The sequence below is a fragment of the Cinclus cinclus genome, chromosome 13 (genome assembly GCF_963662255.1).
Source record: "Cinclus cinclus chromosome 13, bCinCin1.1, whole genome shotgun sequence".
NCBI classification, from domain to species: Eukaryota; Metazoa; Chordata; class Aves; order Passeriformes; family Cinclidae; genus Cinclus; species Cinclus cinclus.
The window spans coordinates 3,133,378-3,156,538 of NC_085058.1; the positions used below are offsets into that span (position 1 = coordinate 3,133,378).

Sequence of the window (23,161 nt, forward strand, 5' to 3'; positions counted from 1 at the left end):
GGCTGGGCACTGCCCAGGGCAGAAATTCTGCCTCCTGTGCAGGGAGAATTCCTGGGCTCGGTCACTGCCCCTTCCTCTGGTGCCATTGCTGGGCCCCCTGAGCAGAGGCTGGGACTGCTCTGAGCCTCCAGAACTGCACACAGGGACACCCAGGGACACTCAGGGCTGAGGGCCCCTCTCAGCTGGGGCTCCTCTGGAGGCTGAACAGCCCCAGCCCCCCCAGCCTCTCCTCGGCCGGGAGGTGATCCAGGTCCTTCCTTATCTCTAAAGCCTCTGGAGCACCATGTCCCTCTTGTCCTGAGGAGCCCCAGGTCTGGACACAGCACCCCAGGTCTGAGCAGAGGGGGAGCAGCTGTGTTTGTAACAGGGACAGGGGTCTTGACAACGCTGTACTCCAATGGCAAAGCTTAAGGGGACTCTAAATGACATCCAAATGCTGCGAGCTCAGGAAGCAGCAAGGGCTGTGCCCATTCCCTGAAATGTGTGGGAGCACAGATTTACCACTCAGCAGGGCCGTGTTCCATAGAAAGAGCACTGTGAAGGCCTCTGGAAGAGCTGCACCCTCCCTGGAGCTGGAACTGAGCACCCCAGGGTGTGTATGTGCCCCCAGCCCACACAGCCTGCTGCCAGCACGTCATCTGTGATGCACACTCAGACAGTACTGGTGCTGGGGACAGCTGAGGCAGCTTTTGAACCTTCCACAGGGAGATTCCTGTTACCACTTGGGCTCCTGATCCAATGCCAAGTCTGGTTTTGTCCCTTAGAGGCGTGCTCTGCCAGCCTCACCCCAGACTTGGAGGCCAGTTTGTCTAAGGCACATTAGCCCTCCAAGTGGGTGCAAATGAATGGCTCCTCTTCAAAGCCTCTTCCAGGAAGGCACTATTGATTGCATTCATATCAAGTGGGAAACTTTAATGAGACAGCCAGAGAGAACAGCATTTCCCTGCCTCACTTGTTGTGTTCAGCAAGGCAGGGCTGGAGAGGAACGTGCCAGATCTGTAAGTTGTGTGAATGAGGCAGGAGCTTGGCCCAGATAGCACCATGGACAAAAATCAAGTTGGCTGGTGGAGGAGAAGGGGATTTTGAGAAGCAAGGCAGTGTGAGGTTGCTTTCTGCCGGGAGAGACTGAAGTCAGTTCCTCTCCCCACATCCTCCTGTGCTGTGAGCACAGGGAAGGGGCACAGGGCAGTGCCAGCCCCGCAGAAGGGTCTGGTCTCCTCCTGCCCTCACGCTGAAAGGGAAGGGATGCTCTTCCACAGGGCACCAAATCCCCTCAGAGGACAGGTTTGGTTTTGACCCACTTTTCTCCTTGCCAGAAATATGGCAATGGAAGAAAACAGCTTCGCTTTCCCCAGCAGTGTGAGGTGAAGGAAGGAGAAATCTTTCTTGGGAAGGACAAAAGCCCGACCCAGAGAGGTGTGTGAGGGTTTAATGGGCAGCAGCCTCATTGATGAAGTTATTTTCTGAGCCCCGCTGTGAAAAGAGCTGTTTGGAAGACAGTTTCAGGACATGCAATTATCCAGTTTGCCAGCTTAATGCATTCAACTTAACCTCATTTTTATGAAGCAGAAATCAATGTGGTAACTTTTTCAGGGCTAAGAGATGACATTTTATTATTGCTTCTCTCATAAGGAGGCATATTTTTAAGCTTAATTTTCTGCTCTAACTCCTCCCTCTCCCACTTTTGCTTAAGCAGGAATACTCCAAGGGCTAGAGAAAGAGTGAGGCAATTTCCACATTCCCAGAGTCACATTAGAATGGAAAATGTTTCTGAAATCTCTTTGCAATGCATGGAAAATTTTTCCTTGGTAAAGGACTTGGAAGTGCATTTAGAACTTCAATACAAACACTTTTTCATTAATTTCCTCCAAGCACCACTTCACCCAGGAAGGATTCTAACAGTGCTGATGTTCCCCCCAGTTTTTCATTCCAAGGACTGCATCGCCCCTGTTCTCTGTTATGCCAGTGCCTCTCACCCTCTCTGCTCCCACATGGTCAGCAGTATTTTGGTTCCTGTTCCTCCCTTGTGTGCCCTTCCCAAGCCAGCAGTCCTGCAGTGCAGCAGCTGCCAGAGCTGGGAGCTGGGTGATGCTTGTCCAGAAGCTCCCCAATAAGAGTGTGCCATAACGCTGAAGAGAGCAGGTAATCGCCCTGCTTTACGTGAACACACCCCTGTCCAAACCCTGGCACTCCCAGCGTGGGTGGCAGCACACAAGGAGAGTGTCAGTGACACGTGCAAAGTCCTGTCCCCACGGAGCTGCTGGTGATGGTATCTTTGCCATTTGCTCATCCAGTATTTATGAGCGAGAAGCCAGGAATCGGGGAAGGCCTCGTCATGGGGAACATTCTGCCTTTGGTGACAGCTGGGAAGAGAAAGTGAGAGATGTGATCTGAAAACAGAAACACCACAATTCTGGTGGCTCCCGTCTGGGCTCGGGCTGAGCCGCGGTGTTCCCTGCCATGGAATGAAGGCAATAATGCAGTCACCTCACAGGTATCAACTGCAGTTCACTGGCCCCCAGAGGAGCCACCAGGCACCCCGAGCCATCCCAGGGAGCTGTGACACCCACACACCTCTCTGCAGGGTGACCTTGAGCAGGTCCTGTCCCCAGGGCTGGGGGATGCTGTTCACTCTCCTTGCTAGAAACAGAGCCCAGAGCCAGGGTGGGACGTTCACATCTTTATCTCAGGCTCATCAGTCTGGGATGTATCCAGTGGGCTTGGGCTCATGAGGGGACGTGAGCAGAGTGAGGGTGGGATCGTGGCTTCTCTGAGTGTCCAGTTAGTTCTGTGGCTTTGGGGAGAGGCAGAAATTTTGGGAGGGTGTTTCTGAGGCTCGGATCCAGGCAGGATGGGTCATCAAGAAAGAATCAGGGTCTCTGTGTGTGCAAATGGACTTGGAGCAGAAGGAGGCTGGGCTGAGGGGAGACCTAGAGGTAAGGGATGAGCCACAAGCTGAAGATGGCTGAAGACAGCAGAGCCTGGGAGCAGGGAGCAGCTGGAGTCTGCCCTCCCCTAGGATCACCTGAGCTCTGCTCCAGCACGGAGGAGCTCCGAGGGTCAGCTCTGGGAGAGCCTCTCTCTGTGCTGGCACTGATAAGCACTCAAACTAGCAGCAGCAGTGCTTCCTTGTAAATACTGGAGAGACACTGTGAGGAAAATGTCCCTTAAAGTAGCTGACAGGCCTGCTTTTCCTCAAGTCCCTGGAGAGGGCCGAGAGCAGTTAAGACACGGCAGCTGTGTTTGTTTTTTCTTCATTTATATATTTTTTTCACCCAGCAAAGTGCCGGGTTTTAATTCCTCTTGATTTGCTCAGTGCAGCCCAATTTGGAGAGGCCGTCCCTGGAATAGGGCTGATTAGCCTCCTCTCCAGTGTGCATCACCCAAACAGCCACTAATCACACTTTATCCCAACTGTGTGCCTCTTGCTGAGGCTGCAGGGAATTAGGCTGGAATTGTGCAGTTAATTACACAAACTTGGGGCAGCCAAAGTCCAGAGGCTTCTGTCAGGCCCTCTGCCCAGCTGGAGGGGATGTTCCTCTGGTGGCTTGGAGTAAATGCATGCACTGCTGAACTCCGGCTGTCGTGTGAGCCCAGCACTTCCCTCTCCCTCCATCTCCGGGTCCCTGCTCCCATGGAGCATCCATGGAAGGTGCAAAGTGGAGCCAGCACCTTACTCTCCATTCCCATCTACTCTTTCGTGCACATGAAGGGTGATGAGGGCTGTCCTTTGCATACTGGTAGAGAGAGGAGAAAAATTCATGATTCAAGTGAGAAATCCATGATCCAGGGTGGTTGTTCCTTCCCCAGTGCTCCCCATCACAGGAATGGGGGTGAGCCTCGTCCCTCTGCACTCCAAGCTCCCTCCCCGGGTCTGTTCCACCAAGCCTCTTCAGTGGATACATCATCTCAGGCTTGTAGGAAGGACAGCTAAGACCTTCCACTTTAGCTCCCTTCCCTCCAGAGTTGAAAGGCATGTTAGTATTTCGTGTTGAGCATAAGGCAGCCCCAGTCCAGCTCTGGGGGAAACAGATGGAATGGGATAGAGATGCAGGAGGGGAGGGCAGCAGGATAAAGGGGGCTCCTGTGAAAGGAGACAGGAGGAGGGAGAGCTGGGGAAGGCCTGTGGCATCCCCCAGTCTGTCCTGGCATGGGCTTGTTTGATCTTTAGCTTAGGGGCTGTTGTCAAATATTCCAAGCAGCGATATTTGTCACATTTTTTGGGCGATCCATCCAGCAGTTCACCCCACAATGTGGTGGGAAGAGCGCAGCTACACTCCAGGGAATTTGGGGGATCCTCCCTGGATCCCCTTTCATGTCCTGTGGCAGTAACTTTGCTGGACATGAGGTACAAGCACACCATGATGATTCTTCTCGTACACAGATTTTTGCCCCTCTCCTTTTCCTCTTCAAGGTCATTTGAGCAGCTGGCAGGGAAGGAAGAACACAGCCCATTTTGGGAAGATGGAAAAAGCCCTTCAGTTCCATCCTGGCTGGCTGTGGGTGCTGGGAATGCAGGCAGTGAGTGTTGGAGAAGGGCTGGAACGTGTTCCTTTGGCCTTTAGCCTCTCCCTCCTCCTCTCCCCGAGCCACAGCAAGCAGCAAACTCCTCCAGGAGTCCCTACCTTTGGAACGAGCCTTATCTCAGAGCACTCTCCCCTTATCTGCAGCCTTCAGCCTGGCCGTGCTGCACGGAGTGCTGACTGGGGACCTGCAGCTGCTGGCAGCAGTTCCCATCTGCTGCTGGAAGTGGGAGCTCGCTGGACCCTCCTCGCAGCCCGTGTGCAGCTGCACAGCCTGGGCAGAGGGATCCCTGCTGCTCCTGGAGGCTCCCCAGTGTCAAAAACGAGGTTCAGTTTCCCGGCAGATTTTAAAGGGTTTAATAAAAGACAGTAAGAGGCAGACAATAAAGCAAAAGGTTATAAGGGCTGGTGCTTGGCATTCAGCCAAGAGCACACTTGCTGTTTTGGAGACACCCCTTACATTCATCAGCTCCCGGCATATTCATAGACCTGTCATACATTTACAAACTTTCCTATAAACTGTTTTCCATATTCTAGGAACTGTTTTACATGGCCACTCCTTGAGTCTGCCTTTTTAGAGCATGCGTGTTTCTTAGCTGTGATTTTAATTTATTTTTCTTATCAGTATTAATTTAGGTTGTAGTCTTCAATTTTTACAGATGATCAGTGCTAGTAACTGATATATCAATAGCAGGTGTTTTCACTAAGTTGTTATCTAACCAAGCAAGTAGTTCACTTGCTACAAAGACACTTTATTAGCTTATGTTACTCCTAAAGAAAACTGTCTTAAAAACCACTTCAACACAACACATACAGTATCCACCCTTATATTCGAGAAAAGCCAATACCATAATATGTATTTCTAACACCCAGAACTGCAGAAAACCAGGCTGATCTCTGTCCCTTTGGGTGTCAGTGACATCACAGAGCACGGACCTTAAACACCTGAGCAGGTGACACCCCCTGCACAGCCAGGGCCTCCTGCATCCTCCTGCCAGCACACCCAGGGCTCTGGGACAGTGGGGAGCTCCCGAGGGTGAGCTGGAGGGCTCTGCAACTTGCCTGCCTGAGGAACAGTTCCCCAGGATGTGCTGCTCTTCCAGCCTTCCCTTCTCTCCTCTGCAGGCTCTCCAGGCAGAGGGGAAGAGCTGCAGAGCCCAGCAGTTGACCCTGATCAGCTAATGGGGGATTGGGAAGGGAGAGGAGCCGGTGCTACAATCAGTGAAGCGGTGCCTGTTTTGATTAGCCAGCAATTCTTCTGGTCATTTGGAGAACAAAATTTGCCTGCCTATGCTCCCTCGTGCCCACTCCTTCCTGGGGGAGACATGAGCTGTTGGATACCACCCCAGAACTCCCTCTGCTGTTTGGGAAGTGGGGAGAAGCTGTTCTTCGGGGTGAGGCTATTTCCATAGTGATTGAAGTGGAAGCCCAAGCTCAAAGGGCTGAAGAATATTTTATCCCAGCCGAGGCATTTCCTCAGCAGGAAGGCTGGCCATCAGCATACCTCACAGGGGCTTCTTCCTGCTGCCACCATCTCCAGTTTGCAGCTGATGCAGAGCTCGCTGTGCCTCCCAGCCAGCACCCAGCCCCTCGCCTGAGGCTGGCTCTTCCGTTCTCTGTGGAGCCAGGAAGGTGGGAAGGCTGCACTGCACCCCTGTGCCAGCTTAATTGACAGTTGGCACGGAACAGGGGATGTGCTGATGGATGGGAGGCAGCTGCCAGCTTCAGATGCCAGCACTGGCATCAGAGAAGTGACAGGACACGGATCCAGGAACAAGCGGGGGAAGAGCCCAGGCCAGCCCCATGAGAGCGGCTAGTGCCTGACTCTGGGTGGAAGCCTGGGAAAGTGGCAGCCTGCGAGGTGACCCTCCAAGGGCACCAGTGTCCGAGTCCCTGGAGCCTCCTGGGAACAGGACAGCAAAGCTGTGCCCTCCCCTGCTTCCTGCTGGGAGCCAGCTGTGTCGGACTCAGCTCCCACAGCAGGGACGTGGCCACGGATTCCTGGGATGGCTGGGAGATGTCCTGCTGCTCCCTGGGGCCGTGGTCAGCGCTGAGAGCAGGACATCCTGCCCTGGGGGGTGTGGGGCTGACCCCTCAGCGCAGCCCTGCTGGCCCTGCTGCAGGGACCAGCACGCACTGGCCGCCCTCAGCTGTGTGCTGGCCTGGCCTGGCCCTCCCTGTCACTGCTGGCCTTCCCTTGGGGACTTTGCCAGGCTTGCTGGGTCACCTTGGCTGCACCGAGTCACAGCCAGCATGTGCTTGGGTTGGGCAGATCCAGGTGCAGCCACAGCTGCACACAGGAGCCTCCCGTGCTCCCCATCAGCCCGAAATATGCGGGCTCCTGCCTTTCCTTTAGCGAGGTGATGCTGCTTGTCATGGAATCGTGGAATTCCAGACTGGTTTGGGTCAGAAGGGACCTTAAAGCTCATCTGGTTCTACCTCCTGCCATGGGCACACCTTCCACTATCCAGGTTGCTCCAAGCCCTGTCCAGCCTGGCCTTGGCCACTGCCAGGGATGGAGCAAAGACCCTTCCAGTCAGTTTTTTCCCTTGAGGTTCAGTTTAAGGTTTTCTCTGATTTCATCCTAATACATTCTGCTCCAGTCCCTTCAACTCATCTGTCATGTTCCTCAACACTTCCCTCCTCACCTCCCTTTCACCATCCAGCAGATCTGAAGAAGACAATCACCAAATTCTTTGTCTTGTCAGAAGTCCACGATATCCTCCATGGTCTCTGGAGCACAGCTGGATTTCATAATGAAATCCTGACGTTCAGATAGTCTGTTTTCTCTGTGCTAGGGAGTTACAAAGCTCTGCTTCAAACACCAATCGCTCATTATAAACATTTGAACGCTACTCCAGTCCTTCCAGAGCTTGACGTTCCTGGTGGTTTAGGGAGATCCAGACAAATAACTGGAATATCAGACATCTGTTCCTGACTCTAATTTCAGTCTTCCCACTGGGGGCTGTGCAATTTCATCCCTCAGATTATTTTGTTTACTGCCCTTGGGAGTGCCCACAGTCATCTGTGTGCTTCCGAGCAAATTCCCTGGAGGAAGTCACCAGTTCCTAGGTGGTCATGAAGAGAAACTTCACTGAATTCCCACGTCTCAGCTACCATGGACACTAAACCCTGGAATACGATGGTGCTGTGAGTCAAACTCTTACATTCTGTCAGATTTCAAGGGTATGGGACACAGACGTGGCATCTCAGGGTTCTGAGCCCTAAACTCAGGGTAGACTCACATCTGGAGTCTCCCATCCAAGCTTGGAAGCCTGAAGAGGTCGAGTTTAGTGCCCCACATTTGCCTCATCCCATGCTCACTTTAACCCTTGTTTTTTTCATGTTCAGAGCCTTCACAGGCTGCTGAGGAACCCTGAAGTTCTGTCTTTCGGAACAACCCAACTTGCTCACCCTGTGTTACTCTGGCAGAACTCCTCATGTGCAGCTTAATCCTGGTTCTGTTTGTGCAGGGGAAAGCACCGTAAGTCCAAAGAAAGAACTTTGTGGTGTTATTTGAAACAGGAAATCATTGAGTGCCGAAGTTTTCCCAAAGGAATATTTAATGTTGCCTAGGAGGTGTCCTTTGGAACCCTGCTGGTTCCCTTGCCTGATCCCATAGGGTGCAGCTGCTCCCATTTCTTGCTCTGCCAAAGCTTTCTGGAATCAGGGATCTGGCTTCATTCATAACCATCTGACACTGAATTATAGTTCACCTTGGGTTGGAAGTGCTGTTGGAAAAGACGCCCATTATGGGAAATGCAAAGCACTAGAGCACTGCACTGGTGCCTTCTCCATCCCTCTTCCAGCATGGCTTGCTCTCCAGGGCACAGATCCAGCCCTGCTGCAGTTTGACCACTCCAGTAGGACTTCTCTGGGGGAGAAAAGGCAGTGTCAGCCTTCCTCGATTCCTGGATCTGAAGCTCTACTGGTGTCCTAGCTTGTGTGGGATCTGCACTGTGCCAGTACAAACACAGACTTGGAGCAGCCCATGGAATTATGGAATTCACGGAATTACGGAATCACAGAGCGCTTGGGTTGGACAGGACCTTAAAGATCATCCAGTTCCAACTCCCCTGCCCCAGGCAGGACACCTGCACTTCTACAGTGAATGGGCTGAGTGCTTTCCTTAGCACAGCTCTCATTCACAGGTCTGGAGAGGTCAGCACTGAGGCTGAGCAGCAGCCAGGAGCGATTCCCTGAGACCCTGAGCCCTCCCAAATGCACTGCTGCTGTGAGCCGGTGCTGCAGCCAGTGCCAGGGCTGGAACGGGGTGTGCTGCACACCCCCAGGGCTCAGCGGAGCCCTTTCCTGTGCCCCAGGGCAGGTGCAGCCATGTTGGCACAGCCTGGAGCCCCTGGAGGCACAGCCAGGGTGGCTCTGCAAAGCCCAGAGCTGGAGCAGCCTCACCCCTGGAATGTCTGAATGAACACCCAGAGGTGCTGATCGAGGAGGCTGGGCCGTGGCAACTGCTGGGGGCTGTAAGGAATGATCAGTGCTGCCATCCTTGAGGACTTCACTCCTCCTGGTCATTTCTCAATACTGCTACCATCATTTTTTTCTGATGGGGGCAAATTTTCCTGCTGCTGGCCTGGGGGTTCACAGCAATGAGGTGTCATTGAATCGCTTTGAAGCTGGAGAATGATTCAGACTCTAAAGAGCAAGGCAGGACAGGTGCAGTGAGCAGGTTTTGAATTCCCACAGGACTGAGTTTCCTTTAAACTGAACAAGAACCAAGCAGAGTAAACACGAGTACACAAAGCAGCTCCATTTGTGTTTTGTAGTGGAGCTTCTCTATAGAAGCTGCTTTTCTATAACTTCTTCCCTTCTGCTCCTCTGCTGGAGAGGATGAAAAGGGAACAGGGATTGAAGGAGCACAGGGTGGAGACAGGCACTAAAAATAATGTAAATGGCCACTGTAGGTTACCTGAGTCTAAAAATACTCCAGTTTTAGTTACTTGGGCTACTTTTACACCAGAGAATAAAGTGAATTCAGAGAACTCTGATGAGAGCAACCTGGAAGAAGGAAAAGCTTGGCATTCTTTCCTTTAAAGGGAAGAGATAAAAAGAAAAAAAAAAAACAGCAAACCTCTGTAAAGTATTAAGTCAGCTAGAAAAAGATGAGTTCTGTATTAATTTTTCCTGCTATATTCAGCAAAGATAGGGGCAGCCAATGAAATTGAAAAGGCAGCAAATTCCAAAAGCAGTCCAGGAAAATGTTCCTTGAGACAGCAGCTATTCAGCCATGGGAGCTCCTTCCACAGAGAATCCCTTCCAAGGGCTCCACTTTGGGGGTTCCTGGGAGCTCTTTCCACAGAGAATCCTTTCCAAGGGCTCCAATTTGGGGGTTCCTGGGAGCTCCTTCCACAGAGAATCCTTTCCAAGGGCTCCACTTTGGGGGTTCCTGGGAGCTCTTTCCACAGAGAATCCTTTCCAAGGGCTCCACTTTGGGGGTTCCTGGGAGCTCTTTCCACAGAGAATCCTTTCCAAGGGCTCCACTTTGGGGGTTCCTGGGAGCTCCTTCCACAGAGAATCCTTTCCAAGGGCTCCACTTTGGGGGTTCCTGGGAGGTATCAGGCCTATCAGGTAGACAAAAGAAATTTTTCCATGGATGCCCTGGGTGAGGGAGGTCAGGCCAGGAGAGGAGTGAATCAGGACCCCATTCCCCGCAGGATTAAACGGAAAACTCCAAGAGATGCAGCAGAAAAGGCATTTCAGAAGGAAAATAGCACAGATTGGGTGGAAGCAAACAGCTTTGTTTCAGTAATTCTATCCCACAGTGTGCTTTTGCACAGAAACACCAATAAAATGCTTTCTGCTCACGTGGTGCAGCCAGAAGAGAAGGTGTGATTAGGAGTTCATTACCATTTGTGGGAACATGTTGCCATGCTCTGGTGGTGGCTGGGTCTGTTCCAGCACAGACAGGCTTGCTAGAGAATTCCAATTTCTTTTTGGGGAAAATTTTGAAAACCTGCCTATAGGATGGTATGGCCTTTTCAAAGCACTTCTTGCAGCTTTGACTTTTGGGGTGGGGGCTGTAGGTTTGGGATGGAGCTGTAGGTTTGGATGGAGCTGTAGGTTTGGGATGGAGCTGTAGGTTTGGGATGGAGCTGTAGGTTTGGATGGAGCTGTAGGTTTGGGATGGAGCTGTAGGATTGGAATGGATCTGTAGGTTTGGGATGGAGCTGTAGGTTTGGGATGGAGCTGTAGGTTTGGATGGAGCTGTAGGATTGGGATGGAGCTGTAGGTTTGGATGGAGCTGTAGGTTTGGATGGAGCTGTAGGTTTGGATGGAGCTGCAGGTTTGGGGTGGAGCTGCAGGTTTGGGATGGAGCTGTAGGTTTGGATGGAGCTGTAGGATTGGGATGGAGCTGTAGGTTTGGATGGAGCTGTAGGTTTGGATGGAGCTGTAGGTTTGGATGGAGCTGTAGTTTTGGGATGGAGCTGCAGGTTTGAGATGGAGCTGCAGGTTTGGGGTGGAGCTGCAGGTTTGGGATGGAGCTGTAGGTTTGGATGGAGCTGCAGGTTTGGGATGGAGCTGTGCGTTTAGGTAGAGCTGTAGGTTTGGGATGGAGCTGTATGTTTGGATGGAGCTGTAGGTTTGGGATGGAGCTGTAGGATTGGATGGAGCTGTAGGTTTGGATGGAGCTGTAGGTTTGGATGGAGCTGTAGGATTGGGATGGAGCTGTAGGTTTGGGATGGAGCTGTAGGTTTGGATGGAGCTGTAGGATTGGATGGAGCTGCAGGTTTGGGATGGAGCTGCAGGTTTGGGATCGAGCTGTAGGTTTGGATGGAGCTGCAGGTTTGGGATGGAGCTGTGCGTTTAGATAGAGCTGTAGGTTTGGGATGGAGCTGTAGGTTTGGGATGGATCTGTAGGTTTGGGATGGAGCTGTAGGTTTGGGATGGAGCTGGAAGTTTGGGATGGAGCTGTAGGTTTGGGATGGAGCCATAGGTTTGGATGGAGCTGTAGGTTTGGATGGAGCTGCAGGTTTGGGATCGAGCTGTAGGTTTGGGATGGAGCTGCAGGTTTGGGGTGGAGCTGCAGGTTTGGGGTGGAGCTGCAGGTTTGAGATGGAGCTGTAGGTTTGGGGTGGAGCTGTAGGTTTGGGATGGAGCTGTAGGTTTGGGGTGGAGCTGTAGGTTTCGGGTGGAGCTGCAGGTTTGGGATGGAGCTGTAGTTTTGGGATGGAGCTGCAGGTTTGGGATGGAGCTGTAGGTTTGGGGTGGAGCTGTAGGTTGTCTACAAGAACAGGGTGGCCGAGCTGGAAGATGAGCTCAAGGACAGGAACTCAGGAAATTTGGAGGGAGCCCTGTCCTCCCCCAGTCCTTTCTCTGAGGCAGGGCTGCAGATACAGGGATGGTTTACGGCCCCTGAATTTTGCCTGACCCTACAATCCCCCTGCCCAGCTGTTGCTATTCTGTTTCTGTTATTGCTGGGATCTTGGTGTGTTACACCCCTCAAAGAGCTGTGCAGATCTCCTCCTTTTCCCTGGCTCTGGCTCCTGGGATCCTTGCCCTGATAGCTGTCATCAGGCAGCATTTCCTGTTGGATTTCTAATTAAAATGGCAGCCTTTGGGGACTCTTTTCCTGCCCAGCCTAAATTAATGGCGGGGTTATAATATTTTTGGTAGAGTTTAAATACTGCTTTTCAACATCTTTGTTCTGCCTGAGTATGTTTTTATATAATCTATGAAATCTATATATGACTACAGCAGGTATTAATCCCTCATACGTTCATAAATATCATCTAGGCTGCTTCTTAGGTAAAAAAAAAAAAAACAAAAAAACGACAGTTTTCCCTGCCCTAGATTCTTCAAGGAAATAAAGAATTTTCCCAGCACTTCCCCCTTTGCTCTCCTGCTGGCACTGAAGCAGCCTCACGTGTGCATCCCAAGGTTATGGGAGGTGCAGCTTCTCAGGATTCACTTTCCTGGAACTGTTCCCGTGGGATTTGTCCCCTCTCAGGTGCAGCAGGAAAAGGTTACATTGCTCTTGTTGCCTCAGCAGAGTGGGAGGACATTTGTGTCCCTGTCACTCGTCCTGGGCTGCCTGTGACGTGTGACACTGCATTGAAACACATTTATGTCAGTCTGGGCAGGGAAGTTGTCATTGCTGAGGTCCCCCAGAGATGATTCAATCCTTGGGTGTTCTCACACTGGTTTCTGTCACAGCAATTTAGGCAAAACCCAGCGCTGACAAAGCCATTGGAGTTTGTGCTCCCCATGCCCACGGCCTGGCACAGCTCTTCCCAATCCCTCCAGGGCTGCAGCCGAAAGGTTTCTGTCCCTGGGTGGGGGGAAGTGCCTCAGTCCTTTTTTCTGCCTTCTCTGAAATGCAGGAAAAGCCAAGAGTTCCCAGAGTGGATCCCTTTGCAGGCGAGGGCTCAGCCCCTGTGACAGCCAGGCTGCAGGGCTGCGCGTCCTCTCCTCCCGTGATCTGTGCCCACGCTCTGCCCCGTGCCACAGGAAACATTCCCAGCTCCAGGCCTGCCACGAGCTTCCTCCGTGGATGTTCCAGCCCCTGACAGCATCCCAGGAGTCCAGGCTGGAAGTTGTGCCCGGTTGCCGTGGTTGTAATGGAATTAGAGCACAGGATTGAGTTAGGTGAGAGCACTCAGAGTCCCTGCAGAGCACAGAGCATCCTGGCAGGCTGTGCCAGGCTGGGGCAGCCACAGGTCCTGCTTTGGGACAGGAAATAATCAAATATAACTCGAGGGCTGTGCCAGGACCTCACCTGCCCGCGCTGCCCCTGCCATGCCCAGCAGAGAGAACCTTCCACAGACAAACAGGAATGTGCTCCTTTTGGGGTGTGTATTTTTGGCTCTCTTCTTCCCCTGTACTCCTACAAAATCCCAAACTGGGTTAGCAGAGGGAGAACAAGTGTGTGCTTTGCTGTCTTGATTGAAATGCAGGCAGCATTAAAGAAATAATGTTAATTGATCAAGAGCAAACTGCAGGAGTTCTTTGGTTCTTCAGCAAGTTTGCAGTTCCAGGGTGGGACCTAATGAGTTCATATTCAATCTCAGCTGTTAATCATATGGATCCCTAGGCATCAAGCTTGGATTTTAAAAGATCTGTTCTGAATTTTAAACAAAAAAATTCAGGTGGCACTGAAAGGAATAATAAAACAAAGGTCACTGCTGATTTCTTTCTGAAATTGGGAACAAGAGACTGTTCTGCAGGCAGTTAGAATTTTGAGAAGACAGTTCTCTTTCTTATTTAAGAGTCTGTTCTCTTGATGTGATTGTGTTCCTGCCGTGTCCTGGTGGTGTGTTTCTGGATACAAACAGAGCTGGCAGTCCCTGGTTCCCAGGTCAGGCTCTGGGATGGAGACAGGGAGGCACCTGTGGCACACCAGACGTTCACTGAATCCGCTCTCAAATGCTGCAGAGGGACCATCAGAGGGGCATCAGATGAGCATCCAAGACAACAGCTCTAAAACATTAAGTGATTTAATTTACTGGTCTTAAACTTCTACTGCCTGATCAGGGACCTTCAGACTGTGCTGAAGCTGTCACTTCATGGAAGTCAAAGAGCTTCCAAAGGGTTGTGGCACAGCCCAGCTTTGGGAGCTGGGAGGAAAAGAGTTGGGAACCCCTTCCTTAGCACAGCTTCATCATGTCCTGGCTGGAAACAGTTCCAGGGGCAAGGCTGGCACTGGCCCAGGGGCTGGCACATCCTGAGCAGGGGCAAGGCTGGCACTGGCCCGGGGGCTGGCACATCTTGAGCAGGGGCAAGGCTGGCACTGGCCCGGGGGCTGGCACATCTTGAGCAGGGGCAAGGCTGGCACTGGCCCGGGGGCTGGCACATCTTGAGCAGGGGCAAGGCTGGCACTGGCCTGGGGGCTGGCACGTCCTGAGCAGTGCATTTGCTCAGTGCTGCTCCAAGCCAGCTGCCTGCACTGACTGTAGGCCTGGGGGCTCAGTGTATTCCAGGCTGTTTTCCCACTTAACCCAGGCAGGTTTTGTTCAGAACACAAATGAGCCCTCCTGGCAGAGGTTGCAGCATCACCTACAGCACCTGGGTCAGGCATCCATCACCTCCCACTGCTGCTGTTCCAGGGGGACTCCTGCTCTGAGCCAGCACGGACCCTGGGACCACCCTGCACCTCCCAGTGCCCCTTCTGGAGCCATTTCCAGGCCTGCAGGCTCCAGTTTCCACCCACTGGTATGTCTTATCCATTTCTTAGGGATTTAAGCCTCCTTTCCTCTCAGCATCCCAAATATTCCTTTCCCTGGGCACATCTATGTATAGCTCCTGAGCAAGGCAGACCTTTTAGTCTGATGACTGTGGTCATTCTTAAACATCCAAAAAAGCCCATGACCCATTTCCAGCAGTGATTCATTGCAAGCTTCTCAGATGGACTACAATTCCCAAAGATGCAGAGAAGAGCCTGGAGAGATTAGAGCCAGCCTCAGCAGGTAAAGTATCTAATTCCCCTTGAGAATGAGACACCCAACCTATTTACAGCTCTGGGGGCTTGTTTTCCTTCCCTTTTCCAAAGGCAGTTGACTGTACCAAGAGATCTTTTCCATAAACCCCATGGAAAAACAAGGGAGGGCTTCCTCCAAAGTCACAGCTTCTGGAAAAAGCACTGGCCCCAGTCCTCGTGTTGCTGTTCCTGGAGGTGGCAGTGGCACTGTCCTTCCAGGCAGCTCCTGCCGCTGCTGTCTCACACCCAGGGCAGTCTCACACTCATCCCGTGGTGCCACAACCCAACCCCAAATGTTTTCTCCTGGAGGTTTAAAGGGAACCACGCAGGAAAGACAGTCGTTTGAGTTGTGCTAGAAAATATTTTTAAAAGTCTGTGTCACGTTGCCGTGGTGACAAAAGTTCTTAAAATGATGAAGATTAAAGTCTAGGCTGGGAATGGTGGCATGGGGAGAGGAAGGGGGGCTGCTGTCATGACAACCTCTACTCTGAGAGTGCAAGAGGCAAAACACACGGTGGTGGCAGGATCTTTGGGGTTTATATATATCCATAAACATCTGCCAGCTATGCCAGCCTTCTCAGTGCTAATTAGTCCTGCTATTTCACCTTTCTCTGCTGTAAATATTTTCCTTCAGAGGGAGAAGGCAAGAAAATGCCATTCCCCCCCTTCCCTTTTGCACAGGCTGTCTGCTGTTCTCTGTCTCTCTTTCCTGAGCTCCTGCCTGGGGCAGAACTTCCAGTAGCCAGGAGCAAGCTGCCTGGGAAATCATCCGAGGAGGAGGTGGAGGCTTGCCTGGTGACCTTACAGAGCTTTCCGGCCCCAGGCTGTGGCAGGAGCACTGGCTGTGCTGCCCTGTCTGCACACACACACTGAGACACCTCCTTGGGCCTGGCTCACCCACAGTCTATGAGCAGGAGATCACAGCTGCCAGCCCGAGGTTTGGCTGAAAACTTTGCCCTCAGCTTCCAGTGCAAGAGGCTTTTTCCCCCGTTCCGTGCCCTGCTGGCCCCTCCGGAATAGCGGAGCTCAGGCGTTCTGTGGAGATAGGGAGCACAGCAGATGAAATGTCAGCACAGCCCCCCGAGACCTGCAGAGGAAAACTGTCGTGGCAGCACAAAGGATTGTTGTATTTCGAGTGTAAAATGTGCTTGGCTATCTCTGCTAACACCTGGGCTTGGGAGCGCTCCCCTCCGAGCGGCTGCTCCAGGCAGCGGGGCCGGCACGCGGCCCGGGTGAATCACAGCCCTGGCTTAAGGCAGCATCAGCAACTCTGCTGACATTGCTCATGTCGTTCGGTGCAAAGCAAGCAGAAAAAGAGAATCAACCCCAAACTCTTGCCTTCATCTAAAACTTGATCTGGCTCTGGCCGTGGGTGCTGGCACAGCAGAACGCGGGCGAGCGCGCAGCCCCAGCCCGTGCTGGAGCGTGCACACAGCCTGCAGATGTAGCTGTGCTGCACAGCCCATCCCTGCTCCGGCCCATCTGCTGCCTGCTGCTCCCAGCCCTGGCCCAAACAGTCTGGATCCCAGCTCCCTCCTCCTGCCAGGCATGCTGTGATCAGTGCAGCCCAGAGCTGTCTGACCCAGCGCTGCTCCTTCTGAAGGGATCCCGCTTCCCAAGGTGTCAATAAACCCAACTGTGTTCCTTTACATCATTCTTCTCCTTCTTCCCCAGCTCAGCCTGTTTGCAGCAACAGTTGCCTTGGAAATTTGGAGTGTCTATCTTCGTATAATATAGTGACTAGAATAGCATTTTGTCTGCTCTTCCAAAGAAGAAAATGTGTAAAAATCAGTCAATTCTTCCTAAAGACCAAAACCTGAGGAGTTGCTCAGGGCAGGAAAAATCTTGGAGCCAACTTAGATTATATTTTGACACAGCTTAAGTGTGACATAACTGGGAGAATAAATAGGAAGTTGGGTAGGGTGAGGAAGGAGCAAGGAGTGGGGGATGATGCATTTCCCACAGCAGCATGAGAAGAAGGAAAAGAGCAGCTGAGATGTTTTCCCTTGCTGAAACACCGTGTGTCCCAGTGGGCTGGGTACACTCCACAGGTGGAATTCCTGGGGGAATGGCCCTTTCCCTGCCAACATGGATTGCTGTGTGTGCTCAGGATGGCTCAGGGCTGGCTCTGTGTGCCCTGGGTGTGCTCAAAGCTGCTCTTTGTGCCCTGGGTGTGCTCAGAGCTGTTCTCTGTGCCCTGGGTGTGCTCAGGGCTGGTTCTGTGTGCCCTGGGTGTGCTCAGGGCTGGCTCTGTGTGCCCTGGGTGTGCTCAGGGCTGGCTCTTTGTGCCCTGGGTGTGCTCAGGGCTGGCTCTTTGTGCCCTGGGTGTGCTTAGGGCTGCTCTTTGTGCCCTGGGTGTGCTCAGGGCTGGCTCTGTGTGCCCTGGGTGTGCTCAGGGCTGGCTCTGTGTGCCCTGGGTGTGCTCAGGGCTGGCTCTGTGTGCCCTGGGTGTGCTCAGGGCTGGCTCTTTGTGCCCTGGGTGTGCTCAGGGCTGGCTCTTTGTGCCCTGGGTGTGCTTAGGGCTGCTCTTTGTGCCCTGGGTGTGCTCAGGGCTGGCTCTGTGTGCCCTGGGTGTGCTCAGGGCTGGTTCTCTGTGCCCTGGGTGTGCTCAGGGCTGGTTCTCTGTGCCCTGGGTGTGCTCAGGGCTGGTTCTCTGTGCCCTGGGTGTGCTCAGCGCTCCCAAGTCTCAGTGCTCTGTGTATCCCCAGGCAGCTTTGTCCTCCTGGGGAAGCCTGTCTTCCCAGGTCTGTGGTCTTTGTATCTCCCTCTCCACAGCCTCCCAGGATGGATCTGCACATCAGGGCTCCCAAACCCTTCTCTTATGTGGACTGTGTCAGTCAGGGCTCACCATGGGTGTGGAGAAGGTGACATTTGCCACGAGAACTGGCACTGTTCCTCAAATCACCTAGACCACTGTTGTTTCGGTGAGCAGCCTTCAGTTTGCACATTGTCTGGAATGAGCTTGTTTTCCAGGCTGCTCTCAAGACTAAACAGGATGAGTGGTTTTGGGTGATCCAGAGCCACAGCAGCTACTGCTGCAGGGCCTCAGCACAGCCCCCCTCAGTAATCTGGCTAAACTGGATTTTAGGCTCAGAAAAGTTTTTTGCAGCAGCCACCTATCCCCAGTCTATCGGGAGATTAACACTGAGGTTTGGAAAGGCAACTAATGCCTCTGTGAGGAAAATGGATCTTTACCTCTGTTATCTTCAAAAGCCAAGGAGAGAAAGGCAGACTGAAAGACATGTCAACTTTCTTCCCCACAGCCCACAAATACTCTTCTTAAATGTAAGTAAACACATTTTTCCTCACAGCAGAACAACCTTAACTCTGACCCTGGAGCACTCACAACAGTGTAGAAGACTGTTTTGATTCTCTTTTGAGATTTGTATTTCCTTCTCAGGTCTGTGGGTTTTTAAAGCCATAAATGAAGAGTAAATTCTTTGCTTTCTATTAAGCTGGAGCAGTGTCACAGCTCTTTGATTATCCCCAGGGGATTTATCACAGTTGTATATTAACCATGCTGTGGGCACAGACACCAGCACTGGCTCGGGATCAGCCAGGATGTGGAGCTACAGAATTCCTGCCACGTTGGCAGTGCAGCAGTGAAGGGCAGCAAGCAGTTTCAGTGCTTTCCTGTGGAGCAGAATCTGTTCAGGAGCCCCGTGGATGGCAGCGAGTCCTGCTGGTATCAGTGCTTGGATGCTGCCTCAGCTGGGATCATTGGGGTGCCTCTGCATCAGGGCCCCCAAAGCCCCAGGAAAGCCCCTTGGTTCCAGACACAGCACCTCCAGAGCATGAAAAACCAGCAGGGAAGTGCAGTCAGATCCCAGCCTCGATGTGCCAGCAGATGGAGAGACAGGGTCTGTGCAGCTGCTGCCCTGCACAGCACTGCCCCAGGATGTCCCCATGGACAGGGCAGCCCCAGGACACCAGACAGCCAGAGCAGAGGGATTGTGGTGGCCATCCTGGAGCAGAGGGATTGTGGTGGCCAATCTGGAGCAGAGGGATTGTGGTGACCATCCTGGAGCAGAGGGATTGTGGTGGCCATCTTCAAACAGAGGGATTGTGGTGGCAGTCCTGGAACAGAGGGATTGTGGCAGCCAGTCTGGAACAGTGGGATTGTGGTGGCCATCCTGGAACAGAGGGATTGTGGTGGCCATCCTGGAACAGAGGGATTGTGGTGGCCAATCTGGAGCAGAGGGATTGTGGTGACCATCCTGGAGCAGAGGGATTGTGGTGGCCATCTTCAGACAGAGGGATTGTGGTGGCCAGTCTGGAACAGAGGGATTGTGGTGACCATCCTGGAGCAGAGGGATTGTGGTGGCCATCTTCAGACAGAGGGATTGTGGTGGCCAGTCTGGAACAGAGGGATTGTGGTGGCCATCCTGGAACAGAGGGATTGTGGTGGCCAGTCTGGAACAGAGGGATTGTGGTGGCCAGTCTGGAGCAGAGGGATTGTGGTGGCCAGTCTGGAACAGTGGGATTGTGGTGGCCATCCTGGAACAGAGGGATTGTGGTGGCCATCCTGGAGCAGAGGGACTGTGGTGGCCATCCTGGAGCAGAGGGACTGTGGTGGCCATCCTGGAGCAGAGGGATTGTGGTGGCCCCAGCTGTGGTTTGGGCAGTGCCCAAGCCTTGTGCTGGCACAGACCAGCATGCCTAATTAAACACACAGCCTTTATTGGAGCCACTGCCAGAGCCAGGCCCCACTTCTCCAAGGTGTCCTTGATTCCTTCCAGCTGAAGTGCTGGGGTTGGAGGAATGCTGCTGCAGTCCAGGATGGAGGAGGTGTGCACAGTTATTGGGGCTGACAGGATTTCAGATTCCTTCTGATAGGATCCCGGCAGCTTGTTCCATATAAGTGGAGTTTCCAAGATGGAGCTCTTACATAACCAGAAATGAATTTTTTGAGGGAAGTTTTGGTCCTCCCACTTTCCCAAACTGTCCTTTCCACAAGAATTGCAAGGTGTCCTCTGGCTGGAAGCACAGCGCTGATTTTGTAGCAGAGATGCTGAAACCAGAGCTTGTTTTGGTCTGTCAAAAAACAGGGATATTAACTCTATCCAAGAAAATCCTTTAAGTGTGAATCCATACTCGGCTCTTCTCCTGGCTACCTTTTTGCCAGTGCAAGCAGCAGGAAGGCAGGAAGCACAGGCAGTGCTGGGGTGGAAGGAGCTGTGGTGCTCTGGGACCCAGCCTGGGTTATGTTACAGCAGGGCACAAAGCCCCGAGTGTTCCTGATGGAAACCAGAGAAGTTGCAGTTACCACTCATGTTCCTGTGCTCGTGCATGGGCCAGCTTTTCTGGAATGTTCCTGGTCCTCCTTTCCCTGGTGAGCCAAGGAAGTGCTGGAGGGCACTGCCACACCCTGCAGCACATTACTGGATCAGAATTCCCTGCCACACTAGCACCTCTTTGCAGTAGGAGCTTCTCAGTGGAAGGTGTGTGTTTCCAGCCCTGCACAGTTATTCCTGTGTGCTGCACCAGGAGTGCTTCCTGGTTTTCTCTTGCATGGAAATGCAAATGTTTTCCAAGGAGTGGGCAGGAGCTGGGAACTCCTGAGACATTTGGAACTGGAGTTGTCTCACCTGCAGCTCAGACGTTGCCGTTCATAATCACAATCACTCCTGGGAATCCCTGAGCCATGGTGCAGCTCCTTCTCAGGTGCCACAGCCCAGGTGTGTCACCCTCAGTGGTCTGTTCCCATCCAGTGGCTCTGGTGTTACAGTCCAGATCCCAAGGTGCAGAGCAGGAGCTGAATCCATCCTCTCCTATCTCTCTGCATGCACCAAATAAAGGCTCTCTTCCCTACCCTGACTCGGATAGATCCCAAGCTTCCTCTCAGAAGCTCCATATTCATCACCTGGTCCCTGAGCCATCCATACCCTCGAGCTCTTGGCTGTCTGCTTTTCATCTGTCAAAGGAAGGAAGGCACTTCCTTCCTCAATCTGACAGGGCTTCTCCCTGCCCCTGGCTGGAGCTCCCTGGGTTACAGCAGGGCTGGAGCTCTTTGAAAAACACCCGGAGGTGTGAGAAGAAAAGTCATTAGCACAGAAAAACCCTGGTGGTTCGAAAGATCCTTCTGCAAACTGCTGCTCCAGCTTCATTAAAAGCACAGCCCCAGGCTCTCATTCCAAAAGGATGGATTTGCTCTGGGTTATCTAAATGAGAATGATCATTTCTGCAGGGGGAGGAAAAAAGAGGAAACCAGGAGGAATTATTCCGTATGAATTATGTGCTCAGCTTTCATACTGACCTATTGAGTCAGCAGCAAGAGCTGGATTTCCTAGAACAGCCTTTCATGCTGGATTTTGGAGATATTCTTCTTTTCAGCCCTGAAAGATCACTCAAATGGCCTTTCTCACACTAGCAGTGTGGGCTCCAGCCTGGATGCAGGGAAATAATGGAGTTAGCAGCAGTTACCCAAACCATTCATCCTTCTGGATTCCAGCATTCTTTGTGCTCCCTCCTAGCAAGGGTTGGGCACGTGGGCATTGCTGTGGGCATTGCTGTGAGCGTGTGACCCTGAGGTGGGGATGGCTGGTGGGGAAACAGGCATTCCATCTGGACAGCCAGCTCTAAGAGCAGCAATTCAAGCTGGAAAAATGTGATTCCTTTGCCTGATAACAAAAGCTTTCTGCTGCTTTAGCTGTTGAGCTGCCTTCCTGTGGGATGATAGGGTGATCAGGTGCAGGTAAAGGTGGGAGGCACACAGTACCATGGTGGTGGGAGGAGTAGGATTATCCCTGTTGGAGCAGCCAGGAGGTGTATGAATTTGGTCACACATCACGCAGCCTGTCCCCTGTGTCACAAACCTCCCTGGGTGACACTCATGTCCCTTGGAAGGTGATGCCAAGGTGAGGCACTTGAAACTCCCTGGATCAGGGGCTGGGTCACTTCTGACCTGTAAGAAAGTTGTGTTTGCAGCTTTATTTTCCATGTGAAGAACTGAAGGATGAGGAAAACCAGCCCTCTCTGCCATGGTTCTCTCTTCTTGCCCACCTGGGCACAGGTGTAGCAGCAGAATACAAGGAACACAAGAAAATAGATTAATCAGCTCCTCTCCCAGAAGCCTCTGCCGAGTTGGAGGCCGTTCCTCGTTGCATTTGACACATGCAGAGACTGCAGCTGACATCCAGTACAAAGGCAGTTGCCACCATGGATCACTGTGAAACACACATCCAGCAAGAGCAGAAATCAAAGAAGGGCATAGCAGCTAAAAGATGCAATGATAAGGGTTGATTCCTGAGGAGCAGCTGATGGTCCAGAAATATTTGCAACCTGCTTATTTTATAGAAGGAGTTATGGAGATTTTAATTGTAAATTAGAAGGCAAAGTTGCAGGGCAGGAGGGATGACTGATGATGATTTTGGTTTTGATGTTTTTCAGCTGGTTCTGCTTGCACACTGTGCCTGACCTGAGCTGGTGCAGCTCTTCTGTCCCTTCAGCAGGGTTCTGGACCCTGACAATGTGTGTTATTACACTGGGGGGGTTGTTTGGGGGAGCTGCCATCTAACCTGCTCCTGTGGGCCCGCAGATCTTCCACATGACCTACGACCTGGCCAGTGCCGTGGTGAGGATCGTCAACCTCATCGGGATGATGCTGCTGCTGTGCCACTGGGATGGCTGCCTGCAGTTCCTGGTGCCCATGCTGCAGGACTTCCCCGACGACTGCTGGGTGTCCCTCAACCGCATGGTGGTGAGTGCCGAGCAGAGAACGTTTGGACATGGTTATGTTTCCTCCTTTCTTCCTTATTTTATCTTTTCCCCCCCTGTTTCCACTCTCTTCCCACTGTATCCTTCCAAAGAGCGAGACCGATGAGCAGAGCACTCGCCAGGTGTTGCATTTTTCATCCCCTTGATTAGCTCATAATAAATAATTATGAATAACCAGCTCAGTCTCTCCTCTGGAGCGTCCCACATGCTGCGCTCCCCATGCCACCTCTGACCCCTAAACACAGCCCCTGGGTGACAGCCCAGCAGCACCCACAGGTATCCCCCAGCTTCCCGATCCTCCTTACATCCCCCGGGGCTTTCAGCGCTGTGAGCACCGAGGCAGATCCTGCAGGGACACAGTCCCGGGACAGGGAGGCAGATCCTGCAGGGACAGAGTCCCGGGACAGGGAGGCAGATCCTGCAGGGACAGAGTCCCGGGACAGGGAGGGAGATCCTGCAGGGACACGGTCCCAGGACAGGGAGGCAGATC

The 23,161-nt window shown here is 52.6% G+C and overlaps 1 protein-coding gene across 1 annotated transcript in view; it reads left to right on the forward strand.

Annotated features, from left to right (window-relative positions):
* HCN4 (hyperpolarization activated cyclic nucleotide gated potassium channel 4) overlaps positions 1-23,161 on the forward strand; it is a 93,166-nt gene that overhangs the window by 36,708 nt on the left and 33,297 nt on the right. The window contains exon 3 of the mRNA XM_062501301.1: positions 22,493-22,654. Within this exon, the coding sequence (XP_062357285.1) occupies positions 22,493-22,654 (162 nt within the window). The remainder of the gene's footprint in view (positions 1-22,492; positions 22,655-23,161) is intronic.